This window comes from Aythya marila (genome assembly GCF_965140915.1).
Source record: "Aythya marila genome assembly, contig: HAP1_HAP1_SCAFFOLD_192, whole genome shotgun sequence".
NCBI classification, from domain to species: domain Eukaryota; kingdom Metazoa; phylum Chordata; class Aves; order Anseriformes; family Anatidae; genus Aythya; species Aythya marila.
The window spans coordinates 193106-207142 of record NW_028137141.1 but is presented as its reverse complement, the minus strand read 5'-3'; the positions used below and the strand labels follow the sequence as shown (position 1 = coordinate 207142).

Genomic DNA, 14037 nt, shown 5'->3' with positions numbered 1-14037 from the left:
TAGCCAAGTATTATACATCTTACTTCAGCAGGGAGCTTTTGCAACTCCTGCTCCTCAAACGGAACTCCTTGTTTTATAATACAAAAGACAATGAACAAACATTTATTGTGTATTACAGGTTCCATGTTAAGAGTGGTTGGATTTGCACAGGTAACTGAGCTTCCTATTTCACTGAACTTAGACATAAAGATGTCAGTGACAAACCTCAAAATATCCCTTTTCTTCTCTCTGCTCACAGAGTGCACTAGGGCTTTTCTGTGCTATTCTTTAGGACCTGCAGATAGGGAGATGTCCCCAGAGCTGTCCCCATCCCCAGGAGGTGTCTGCAGGGCAGAGCTGGGCACACAGTGGGTGGAATGGTGTCCGTGAGCATGGATGGGAGGAGACATGGGGACAGAGAAAGAGCTGCTGGCATGGACAGCTGCAGGCAACAGGGACATGGGCAGGCAGTGAGAGGGAGTTGCTCCCTCCCTGCCATCCCCTGCAGTGCAGGCGCCTTCCTTGCAGCATCCCCTGGTCTCCTCTCTTCCCCTCAGAGCTTCTGTCATGGCTTGTACAATATGGGGGGCTGAGAATATGGGGTGTCTGAACCCTAAATCTCTGTGTAAGTAGTCACATTTGCTGCAGGCCCCCTCCACCTTCCTCCATGGAAGAAGGCACAGAATCATTGAATCATAGAAGAGCAAAAGTTGGAAGGGACCCACAAGGACCATCAAGTCCAACTCCTGCTCCACAGAGGTCTTACCCCCAAATTCCTACCATATGACAAGGAGCATATTCCAAATGCTTCTTCCACTCCAGAGCTCTTGTCCCTCTCCTGTCTGTGCTAGCCAGATGGCACAGGGCTGTGAGGACAGGCTCTACCTCACTGACACCGCAGCTTCTGCACTGGGTTGGGTCTGCCCTGCCTGCCCATGCCTGCTTCTCCCCCTTCCCCAGCGTGGTAGCTGGTGGTGTCTGATTCTGACAGGGAGTGCTGTGCACGGCGGGTGAAGCAGGAGGAGATGCTTCCTGTTCTCTCCAGCCAGATACGCACAATCCACCTGCTGATTTTGTCTCCTGGATATTGAACAGGGAAGATGCACACAGAGTCACACAAACACCCCTCACTCAGCAGAGGAAGCCACTTCCCAGGAACCTTCCCTCTTGGAACCTTGAATGGAGCAGAGCAGGCTCCTTGGGAGCTGATGGGCAGAGGAGGCTGCAGTGTACAGGTTACTCAGGAAATGCAGAGCAGGGCTCCAGTCAGGGAGAGAGAAAAAGATCCTCTAGAAACAGGAAATGTAAGGCTTTAATTGGGAATTAACTGAATTTTGCTCACAGACTTTACTCGTGACACTCTCTATTTTTTTCTCATTTGGCAGTGTCCATGTCCAGAATCAGCAAATGCCCAACATCAGCTCTGTGAGTGAGTTCCTCCTGCTGGCATTCGCAGACACATGGGAGCTGCAGCTCCTGCACTTTGCGCTCTTCCTGGGCATCTACCTGGCTGCCCTCCTGGGCAACGGCCTCATCCTCACCACCATAGCCTGCGACCACCACCTCCACACCCCCATGTACTTCTTCCTCCTCAACCTTGCCCTCCTCGACCTGGGCTGCATCTCCACCACTCTGCCCAAAGCCATGGCCAATGCCCTCTGGGACACAAGGGTCATCTCCTATCAAGGGTGTGCTGCACAGGTTTTTCTGTTTATTTTCTTGTCTGGAGCAGAGGTTTTTCTTCTCACTGCCATGGCCTACGACCGCTACGTTGCCATCTGCAAGCCCCTGCATTATGGGAGCCTCCTGGGCAGCAGAGCTTGTGCCACCATGGCAGCAGCTGCCTGGGGCAGTGGCTTTCTCAATGCTGTCCTGCACACGGCCGCTACATTTTCCCTTCCCCTCTGCCAAGGCAACGTTGTGGACCAGTTCTTCTGTGAAATTCCCCAGATTCTCAAGCTCTCCTGTTCAGATGCCTACCTCAGGGAAATTGGGTTTATTGTATTTAGCTTTTGTTTAGGTCTTGGCTGTTTTGTTTTCATTGTGGTGTCCTATGTGCATATCTTCAGGGCCGTGCTGAGGATGCCCTCTGAGCAGGGCAAGCACAAAGCCTTTTCCACATGCTTCCCTCACCTGGCCGTGGTCTCCCTTTATCTCAGCACTATTATGTTTGCTGGCTTGAAGCCCCCTAACATCTCCTCCCTATACCTGGACCTTGTGGTGGCATTTCTGTACTCAGTGTTACCTCCAGCAGTGAACCCCCTCATCTACAGCATGAGGAACCAGGAGCTCAAGCATTCACTGAAGAAGCTCTTTCAGTTGTCTTTTAGAATCAATTAGCTGTTGCTCTGCTTCTCCAATGGGAAAAGCTCACCAAAAAAACAGGGTGGGAGACACAGCCTTTCAGTGCCAGGTACCAGGTCCACCAACACAAACTGTGAGAAACGAAGTAAAAATATTATTTACAGAAGGAGAGAAGATGAATCTCAGAATGCAGGGCTGCAGGTACCTGTGGGCAGTGCAGACACTGACCTGTGGTCTCAAGTCTCCCTGGGTGGTGAGTAGGAGAAAGTGGCCAGTGCCTGTTCTGTGCCACCTCCCCTCCAGCCCTGTCCTTCCACAGGTGGAGTATTTCTTCCTTACTTAGGCACCAACAGAGCTTTGCCTCCTCATCCTCCACAAGGAGATGAGCCATAGGCCTGGCTGTGTGTGAGGGGGCAGCAGACCTGAGCAGAAAAAAGCCATTTTCATGGCACTGAGGCATCTGAATGGCCCAGCCCTTGTCATTGGGTCTGTTCTCTGCAGCAAAAGGCTGTCACCAAACCCCACTTAAATGGTTGCTCCTGCAGCTCTGAGGACCTCTCCAAGGGCATCACAGTATCAACGATCAGGACCTATGAGGGTCAGCCCACCCATGGATCGCAGCAGTAGGTTGGTAGGATTCCATAGTTCACAAGGACACCTCCTTGCTCTTTTCATGAATGTCTGTATTACAAATTGCTACAAATCCCTACCTGTAAAGCAACTACAGATTGCAAGAAACTATTAAGTTACCACTAGGAAAGCAAATATGGGCTTGTGATGCTTTCCCTAAATCTGCACCAATAAATACTATTTGAGGTGCTACTGCTATGACACTCATGAGTCCACTTGGTGGAGGGAGCAAGGCATGGCACCTTCCCCTTCTTTCTTTCGGGCCAGTCATGATAGCTCTTGAGGAATGTGAACATTGGGTAACCCTAATGACATGCCTCCAGATTGTGTTTCTGTCTTCTTTTTTTTTTTTTTTTTTCCCCAAGGGTAAACAACTAAACAAAAGGGTACCAGAGGGCTGTTGGCATAACTGCCTTGAATGCAGCGAACATCAAATAGTTTTCTACCTTGCCTTGTCTCGCACAGGACCCTTCTGTTGTGGGGTTGCTGAGAGCCGAAGAGCAGGTGCTGATGGCTACCACAACGGTGCACCGGCAGCAATAGCGCACTGACCTCCAAGTCCTTCAAGCTCAAGAGGTATGTATTCCTGTGAGCAAAATGTCAGACAAAGGGAGCAGGAGACCTGCTAGGATGATCAAGGAGATCCTGGAATGACTGAAATGGAAGAAGGAAGTACACATAAAGTGGAAAAGGGGACAAGCCACTTGGGAGGAATATAGGGACATTGTCCAAGGAAAGGTCTTTTTCAAATATATCAAGAGCAGAAGGAAGAGGAAGGAAAATGTGGGCCCACTGCTTAATGAGGTGGGTGCCCTCGTGACAAAGGATACAGAGAAGGCAGAATTACTGAATGCCTTCTTCGCTTCAGTCTTCACAGCTAAGAGCAGCCCTCCGGAATCTCTGGCATTAGGAACAAGGGAAGAAATCTGGAGAAACGAGGACTCTCCGTTGGTTGAAGAGGATCAGGTCAGAGATCTCTTCGGCAAATTTGACAGCCACAAATTCATGGACCCCGATGGGATACGTTCATGAGTTCTGAGGGAGCTGGCAGATGTTACTGCTGGCCAATCATTTTTGAAAGGTCATGGAGAACAGGAGAGCTGCCTGAAGACTGGAAGAAAGCTCATGTCATACCGCTCTTCAACAAGGGCAAGAAGGAGGCCCCAGGCAACTACAGGCCCGTCAGCCTCACCTCCATCCCTGGAAAGGCAATGGAACAGCTCATCCTGGAGGTCATCTCCAGCATGTGGAAGAGAAGAAGGTGATCAGGAGTAGTCAGTACGGGTTCACCAAGGGCAACCATGCTTCACCAACTTGATAGGCTTCTATGATGGAATGACTAGCTGAGTGGGTGAGGGGAGAGCAGCAGATGTTGTCTACTTTGACTTCAGCAAGGCTTTCAGCACTGTCTCCCATAACATCCTCATAGGCTAGCTGAGGAAGTATGAGATGGAGGAGTGGTCGGTGAGGTGGGTTGTGAGCTGGCTGGATGGCAGAGTTCAGAGGGTCGTGCTTAGTGGAACAGAGTCTAGTTGGAGGCCTGTAGCCAGCAGTGTCTCCCAGGGACCTACACTGAGTCCAGTCCTGTTCAACTTATTTGTCAATGACCTGGATGATGGAATAGAGTGCACTCTTGTCCTGGTTTCAGTTAGGACAGAGCTTATTTTCCTCCTAGTAGGTGGAAAGGGTGCTATGTTTTGGATTAGGATGAGAAGAGTGCTGAGAAGAGCGCTCAGCAAGTGTAAAGATGTGCTGTTTCATGTCAAAGCACTCTGTTTTGAGTCAAAGCTCTCCTCAGGCTCTCCTCAAAGCTCCACTCAAGCTCTCCAGCTCAGATCCCTATCTTAGGGAAGTTGGGGTACTTGCGTTCAGTGTCTGTTTAGCAGTTGGATGTTTTGTTTTCATTGCTCTGTCCTATGTGCAGGTCGTCAGGGCTGTGCTGAGGATGCCCTCTGAGCAGGGCCAGCACAAAGCCTTTTCCACATGCCTCCCTCACTTGGCCGTGGTCTCCCTGCATAGCATCACTGCCATGGTTGCCTACCTGAAGCCTCCCTCTACCACCTCCCTATCCCTGGGCCTGGTGGTTTCAGTTCTATATTCGGTGTTGCCTCCAGCAGTGAAACCCTCATCTACAGCATGAGGAACCAGGAGCTAAAGGAGGCACTGAGGAAGTTATTCTAATCTACAGTATTTCCCCATCAATGAGGTACCTGCACATCTTCCTCACATGTACCTGGGCAAGGCAGAAACAGCTTTGTTCATGTATTTCAAAATTGCTTTTCATTCTTTGCAATACTAGTCCAATAAAAACATTTTTCTCCATCTCACTTCTTCGACCTTTCGTTGTTGTTGTCGTTGTTGTCTTTTTATGAACTAAACAATTTAACTAATGGGAAATAAAATGGGAAAGGGGAAAAGGGAGGGGGAAAGGGAAAAAAATAAAACAAAAGGGAGGAATACAAACAAATAAAATAAATGAAGGCTATATGGAAGTGCAGAGGAAAGAAATTATTCTCTACTTCCCACAAATGAGCGATGATTGACCATGTCCTTGAAGCAGGGCCTCAACGCACGCAGCCGGTGTTCGAGAGGAGGACCGACGTCTTCTCAACGAGAGCCCACCCCTCCCCTCTTCTTCCTGTTTCCACCTTTTATTGCTGAGTGTGACATCACATGATATGGAATATCCCTTTGATTGTTTTAGGTCATCTGCCCTAGTGATGTTTCTCTCCTCAATTTTGCCCACCCCCTAGGAGGGTTAGAGAAAGGCCCAATGCTGTGCCACTGCTGCTCAGCAGTAGACACAACACTGGTGTGATAACACTGCTGTTCCAGCTACAAGTGCAGAGTACGGCACTGTATGGGCTGCTGCCGGGAAAGTTAACATTCCAGCCAGACCCAGTACAGGCGGTAAGGATGAGGCCGTTGCCCAGGAGGGCAGCCAGGTAGATGCCCAGGAAGAGTGCAAAGAGCAGGAGCTGAAGCTCCCGTGTGTCTGTAAAGCCAGCAGGAGGAACTCACTCACAGAGCTGCTGTTGGGCATTTTCTGACATTCAACACAGTTGTCTGTTGAAGAGGAGAATGCAGAGCAAAGTTAGAACAGACTTCAATAAGGAAAACCTATTCCATGTCTTAGAACATCCCCCATACGGTCGTCTCTCATTGCAGGAGAACCTGTATGAATCTCATTGCTTCCATTCTGAGCTCTCTGTGCAATGCTCTCGGATTCTAAGTCTCCAGCACAATCTTGACAACACATTGCTATCAAACCTGCCTCCCCTGCAATGCAGGAATGGGAAAACACAGAACCAAATAAAGTCTTCTCCTTCAGATAAACCAAGCCTCAATCTTCTTCTGGAAATGACACCTTATAAATGCCATTCCCTACAACATATTCAACTTCTCCCTGGAGAAACAGATTGAACCATCCTGACAGATGCTATCAGGCATCGGATGTGCCAGCTGTAGAAGACCCCTCCGGCAACTGCACCTGCAGTGCCCTGCTGCCAGAGACTCACGGTGTCAACAGCCTGCAGATGTGTCCTGCCACACTCTGCCCTCTGTTGCTGCGCTCCTCACTGCCTCCAAGCCCTCTCTCCTTCTCTCCTCTCCGTGTGCCAGCTGCAGTCAGAGCCCCCAGCCCTGCTGCGCTGTGCAGAGGAGCTGCTCCTGGGCAGAGCTGTCTCTCTGCAGTGCTGCCTGATTGCCAGGAGCTCCCCTTGGGCCCAGGAGCCCTGCCCAGCTCAGCAGCACAGCACCCGACCATGGCATCGCTTGCTCTGTGCCCTTGGGCTCCCTCGAGTTGTCCCCAAAGCCTCAGGGCTCCCGAAGGCAGCAGGGTCTCTGCTGGGGTGTGGTGTCTGAAGCATACCAAATTCATCACTGTCTGCCCTTCTCTGAACACAGGGGAGATGACTTTTACAAGGGTGATTTGTATTCTTGGACTGTGGTTGTCAAACATGTCCTTTAACATGTTGGGCATTGAAATACCTCTGAGCTGTTAGCTCACACCCATTGTTCAGAAGCTTATTTGTTGAAATATAGATGGTTTAAAAGGACAAAAAATGAAGATATAAGAATACCAGTAACAATATTAATAAATAATAATGCATTTTATTATTATTATTATGACATGTATAAAGCAAGTGATGCACAGAGCAATTGCTCATCACACACTGACCAATGCCCAATCAGTTTCCCCAAGCAGTGTTCCCTGCTAAACCTGGATAGCATGCATTATATTCTCCTGTGCAGGTGTCATGACCTTTGTTTGAGGACAATACAAGCTTTCAGAAGGATTTGGAGCATTTGCTTCCCTTTCTCAAATTCTTCTGCTGCTGCGTTGCCCCATGTGATGATGACATCAGTATGTTGGAGGTGTTCAGGAGCTTCCCTGTGTTCCAGGGCAGTTTGGATCAGCCAATGGCAAAAGTAGGGCTGTGCTTCCAGCCCTGGGGCAGTTGATTCCAGGTGGACAGGACACCCCTCCATGTGAAAGCAAAGTGTGGCCCTTGTACTGCCGCTGCAGGGATGGAGAAAAATGCATTAGCAATATTAATTGTGGCATAGCACTTGGCTGCCTTTGACTCCAGTTCGTACTGAGTGAAGTTCTAGCACGCATGGCACAGCAACACTCAGGGGTGGTGGGACTTCATTCAAGCCACAGAAGTGCACCGTTATCTTCCACTCACCATTTACTTATGGATTGGAATCAGGGAGTCTCTGTTAGTGCAATATTACCTCGGGCGCACTGTTGTGGTAGCGATTGGCACCTGCTGCTCATTGGCCATCAGCACCTACACAGCAGAAGGGTCCTGTGAAAGAGTGGGCAAGGTAGACAACTGTTTCCTGTCCTCCGTCTCCAAGACAGTTATACCATAAGCCCACCAATACTCTTGTGGACCTTTGAAGTACCCGCTCCTGAAGTAGTCTATGCCAGGGTTACACAGAGCCTCCAGGCCAGTCCCAATGGGTTGCACTGGGACTGGCCTCCCACTCTACTCTACGCTAGTGCGGCCTCACCTCGAGTACTGGGTTCAGTTTTGGGCACCACAGTACAAGAAGGACATTAAACTGTTGGAGAGTGTCCAGAGGAGGACAACGAAGATGGTGAAGGGCCTAGAGGGGAAGACATATGAGGAGCGGCTGAGGGCACTTGGCCTGTTCAGCCTGGAGAAGAGGAGGCTGAGGGGGGACCTCATCGCTGTCTACAACTTCCTCGCGAGGGGGAGTGGAGAGGCAGGTGACCTATTCTTTGTAAACACCATTGATAGGACCCGCGGGAATGGTATTAAGCTGAGGCAGGGGAAATTTAGGCTGGACATCAGGAAGAGGTTCTTCAGCGAGAGAGTGGTTGCACACCGGAACAGGCTTCCCAGGGGCGTAGTCACTGCACCACACCTGTCTGAATTTAAAAAGCGATTGGACTCTGCACTTTGTCACATGGTCTAAACTTCTGGGCAGACCTGTGCGGTGCCAGGAGTTGGACTTGATGATCCTTATGGGTCCTTCCAACTTGGGATATTCTATGATTCTATGATTTCCCACTGTTCCCAGTTAGACTCACTTCAGCCTCCAGTGCAGTTAACTCTTGGGTTTGATGTGCCAGGCCAATAATCCTCAAAGTCCAATACACCTGATTGTCCTCTCCCTCCCCCAGGGTGGAGGCTGGGCCCCTCTAGTCCTACTCATAGTATTCTTTACTCTGTTTGGAGGATTGCCCACTAGAAATTGGAGCAGCAAGTTTCTCAGAAGAACCACTTCTTGACAATGTTTTCCCTTGTGCTTCATCTATCCGTGCCTGTAAGGTGGAGGCCAATTTTTGCATCCCATTTTCTCATGCTCTCTCCATGGTCAGACCATCAAAAGCACAGGATGGAACCTGGTATGTACCCACTATGTCACCTTTCTTGAGCAGAGGGATGCTTACATCTGATAGCTGAGCTATTGTTTTGTGCAGGTGGGGAGGAAGCTGTATTCTCTTGGAGCTGTTGGACCTCTTGGGAAAGATTCTTTCTGGACAAGACACAGACCCACAGGGAAGAAGAGAGACTTTCTTCATACTGCCATAGTTGGCTAGCCAATTCATCCACCATAGGTTCCTCTTGGTCTTTCCTGGTCATTACTGCCAATGGGTTGGCATATGATGATGGTGTGCTCTGTACAAACTCCTGCCAGATGGGTCATATACACTTGACTTCATCTGGATCTTTGGATAGCTGTTTGTTATCTAGGTTTCTACAAATCGCCTTCAGCACGCCTAATTTCCTCAGGTACCGAATACCCCTCTGCTTGGTGCTCCACTTTCCTGGTTGACATACAAGATCTTCCTTCAAGAGAGACCTTTCCTTCAAGCATGATGGGAGTAAGTTCCTTGTGCCCTTTTCCAATGGCTTTGTCAATCACCCCTTCCCTAGAGGGGGATTCTGTCAGCTTGGCTTCCCTGCCCTCTAATTCCAGGCTATTGGCCCTGTTATCCCCCCACGGGAGCAGCCAGCTGACAATGTGCTCACCGACATGATGGCTTAAATATTTTCCCGTATCTCATAGCTTACACTGGAAAAGGGATCGCTTGGTTTCTGATGTTTATATAATCTCTTCTTCTTTGTCCTCCTGCTTGCAGGATGGCCCAACTTTGAAGAAACATGCCTCATCTTCTTCCTTCTTTCTTGTCTGGGTAGGAGTTTCTTTCCTCTCTAAAGAAAAACTGACTTTCACACCCATTGTTTTCTCTTGCATGTAGAGGCAACCGCTACTGGCACAGGCTGGTTCTCCGGCCCAGCCATGGAACCCATTGCAGGTGCTGGAGAGGCTGCAGGGCCCATCACAGGAGTTGTTCTGGCTGCAGGGCCTTTTGGATGAGTTGGAGTGGCTGCAGTGCCTATTGCAGATTTGGGAGTGGCTATAGGGCCTGTCACATGTGTCAGTTTAACTTTGGGCCCACCTCAGGAGCTGAAGTGCCTGCAGGGCCTGTTGCAGGGTTTGGAGTGGCTTTGGACAGGCTATATACCTGTCCTGGAGGAGAAGGGGGAGGTGCAGGAGAAAGGGAGAGGGAAGAAGTGGTGAAAAGCATCCCCCACTGTCCATCCCAGTTCCACTCACCATCACCACCCACCCTGCATAGATTTACTCCCCGAGGAGAAAAGGCAAAGAGTATAAAAGAGTGTAATTCTAAATAATTTCTAAGAGCTGAAGAGATGGTTCCCGAGTTATGGAGGCAGCAATAATTTTATTCTATCAGTAGTGTTATCCAATACAGCAAGGCAGTAACCATAGACAAGCCCCCAGAATTAATGAACGGCATGACATGGAAGACAGACAGTCAGTAATGTACTATGCAACACAATTCTGAAAAGAAGCACAACAGACCCCAGACCAAAAAGATCAACATTGTGATCAGCGACTGTTAAACTGATCTGATGTTTATAACAATTTACTTTTAAAATGCTGTGGTGAGATCTGGCATCTCAACCTTTGTGCTTCATGCTAGGCACCAAGCAGACTTGCTGTGGTTTGACTCTGCAGGCAGTTCAGCACTACAAAGCTATTCATCCAATGAATGGATGGAGGAGAGAACTGGGAGGAAAAAAAACGTAAAATTTCATGGGTTGATGTAAAGACAGTTTCATAAGACACAAAAGGAAGACATTATTATTGTTCTTCTTAATGTTAAAGTTAATGTTATAGACACTAATTAACAGACTAATAATAACATTTTTGTGTGTATATCAGAAGACAGGAAAGGTGGTGGTGATTAACTGGAAAGAGTCAGACCAGAGCACGGCAGACATGCTATGGAATGTGGGGTGGATATTATCCTAGGTTTGGGTGCAATAGAGTAAATTTTTCTTCCTAGTAGCTGGTACAGTGCTGTGTTTCATATTTACAGAATCTCAAAAAAGTTTGGGTATAAAAGTACCTTATGGATCATATAATTCCAACTCACTTGTGTTGCAGGAAGCATGGCTGAAAGCACGACAGACACCAGTAGAGTCAGATCATGCTCCATTTTATTGCCCGAATAGCCTAACTTTTATAATGAACTTAACAGGGGCGGACAGTGTTTCACACAAGATTATTGGTCAAAAGCACTCAGAAAAACAACTACAAGAAAACAACCCCACCTGCAAGAAAACAACCCCCTTGTGATTAGCAGTCACATAGACCTTGTCCTTGAAGCCAGCTACTGGTAACAATATTTTTCTGAATTCCTCAATTGGGCGATGTGGGAACACTGTCATGGGAACTTCTCATAGTTGCCCTGGTAGCTTGGTTTGCTCAGCTACAGCAAGCCATGGGATTTTTGCTGTTTCAAAAATCCCTCAACAATTCCCCCCCCTTTTTTTTTTCTTTTTTGAGCAAACCATGCCCAATATAACATTTTTGCAAGTAACCCTTTAACCACATTTATCACAATACCACATGCAATGACGATTGACACCACAGCAAACAGAATCCTTAATCCCTCTTTGACTAATCCCAGTAACCATCTATGCATTGTTTCAAACAAATCAGTGAACCATTGATTGAAAGGATTGATACCATATTGAATCTTTCTCATGTGCTCTTTCAGGAAAGTAATGGATTTGTGAATTGACTCATTATGATCAAAAAGTTTTAAACAGTACATTCCCTTAAAGTCCTCACACCCATTCCTTTGAGCCAAAAGCAAGTAGTCAATAGCAGCTTGATCCTGTAAAAGCAGATGTCGCAGACTATTTTGATCTGGTAACATCTCCTCAAGTATCTCTGTCGTGGCATAGGCTTGCTTCTCAGCCCAGCATACCAATTTTTCTAAGTTGTTACGTGCGGCCAGATGTGCCACTCTGTTATAAGTTAGACCACACAATTTACTGGTCTATTGAAATTATTTTATTAATCAAGTAAGCAGACACAAGCAAAACAGCGCTGGGCGGCTGGGGAGTCTCCGCTCCACCACGGCACGCAACTTCCCCTTTCCAGTGTTGCTGTTTTATAGCATTGAAGTTCCGGCTTGTCGAGACTTGTCGAGACCTGTCGAGACCTGTCGACTTGTCGAGACCTGTAGACTTGTCGACTTGTCGAGACCTGTCCTGAGACTGCGCAGTCTGTTGTTGGGGGTCGTTATTCTTCCTCCGGTGATCATGCGTTGTGCTTATGTTCAGGTGGGGGCAAAACAGGATGCCTTGTGGTGGGTGGGTGGTATCTTACAAAATCTTTGTTTTAACAAGGATGTTCACCCAACCCCCCTTCCCCATTTGTCCACATGTTACAATGCCGTGAGTTGTGAAACCTTATCTCCTCAGTAGATTCTTTAAATTCTCAAGGACAATGAACAAACCCCTACTAATTTATCACACACTCCAGGCACTAAAATTGCCAATGCCGCTCTAGCTGCAACCCCACACAATTCAACATTATCATTGCAATCTGGTGCAAGCAATGCCCATTTATGTCTGGTGATCTCACGCAACTGTAACAAGCTAGGAGCAAATACAACGAGTTTATCTAAGTAACATGGACATCTGATAGCATTTGCAGGGATACCTTGCCAGGCCCTATCCCCACAAATCAGAAAAACATTGGGAGGTAAGGCCAAAGCTGTACAATTGTTCCAAACACTGTAGTTGTTACCCCTTGTCTCCATGCTATAAACCCCTAAACCCTGCTTAGCAGTGTCATTGTAATCACAGGTGTTATTTGTATTTTTGTACTGGTATGGCCCTTTCCAGGTTCCTGTAGCAGGATTCATCTGATAGCCATGGCTGCATTCACATTTGTAGCCACCTTTCAGGTTGATACAGATTTGACTACAGATACCAGGGTTTTGGCATTCATCAATATCTCCACAGTTTCTCTTGTCTACAAACTCAAACCCAGCTGGACAGTCACATTCATTTATGTTACATTCCTTCAGGGGCTCATCACCCCAGTCCTTGCAGTCTCTCTGCTGGTTACACACTTTATCGATATCTATGCATTCTCCACTTCTGTACTTGAATTTGCCAGGTCCAGAGCACTGAATAACATTGTTACAGTTTGCTTCGTCAGTGCCATCCAGACAGTCTCTCACACCACTGCACTGCCTATTCCCATGGACACAGTTCCCATCTTCACATCTGAACTGGTCTGGCCTGCAGGTCCGAGAAGGGCAGTTAATTTCATCACTTCCATCCTTGCAATCAGGATCTCTGTCACAGTCTTTTTCACCATCACATTTCCAGGACACTGGGATACACTGGGTTGACTGAGGACCACAGCTGATTTCATTTACCTGGCATGTTCTCATATGACACAGCTAAGCACTCTCATCAGACCCATTTTCACAGTCCGGATCCCCATCACACTGCCATCTGTTTGGCACACACTGACCACTGTTGCACACAAAGTCAGATTCAGCACACGTCTTCTTCACACAAGCACTCTCATCACTGCCTTCTGAGCAGTCTTCACATTTTGCTCTAGCACCGTCGGCAGCAGTGCACAGGCCGGCGAGGGCGAGCAGCAGGCAGAGCGCCCCGCAGCGCGGCAGTGCCCGCCGCCGCCCCACACCTGTGTCACTTATACTACTCCTATTACCCGTGCCGTCAGTGTCAGTGGCATCCTCCTGGTACCATTTCTGTCTTTGTCGCCCCTTACTCTCCCCCTTTTCTTTTTGCCACTGACCATTCACCACAAATGGATGAGACACATGATTACTAGTTAGGAAAGAGAATGTAATGTCTGCTATACGGCTGCAGGCAGTGCCAGCTGCAACCTTAGAAGCTGTTTGTGAAAGAGCCTGCCAGTGGTCATTTGGCAGTGTAATCTGCGTCTCTGCACTCCTGCCCAGCAATAGAGCTAAGTCGTCATTAGTAATCTGTAGAATGTGGCTACCCCACGGAATGTTATCCAGAAATATAGTTATAACACCGATCTGGGGACGAATAGTCTTTTTTGCATTGCAAGATAAACCTCTTATAAAAAGAATGCCAGAGAGAAGCAGCACAGCCACCGCTGCTTCCATGGTTACGTCAGACAGGCTGCAGGGTCCTGATGTCTGCCCCTCTGCTACGTGCCGACTTGCCACACAATGAGGGTCGGCTGCCATTGTCCACTGACGCCTCTGGTCACCGTAGCAACTCGATCTCGGATGTTCCGCATCGC

The 14037-nt window shown here is 48.2% G+C and overlaps 1 protein-coding gene across 1 annotated transcript; it reads left to right on the top strand.

Moving 5' to 3' along the window:
- Nucleotides 1-1386: 1386 nt before the first annotated feature.
- LOC309891177 (olfactory receptor 14C36-like) lies at nucleotides 1387-2319 on the top strand (the record flags this gene model as incomplete). Its single annotated transcript, XM_082785557.1, has 1 exon — nucleotides 1387-2319. The coding sequence occupies one exon, from the start codon at nucleotides 1387-1389 to the stop codon at nucleotides 2317-2319; it is 933 nt and encodes a 310-aa protein (XP_082641683.1).
- Between the last annotated feature and the right edge of the window lie 11718 nt (nucleotides 2320-14037).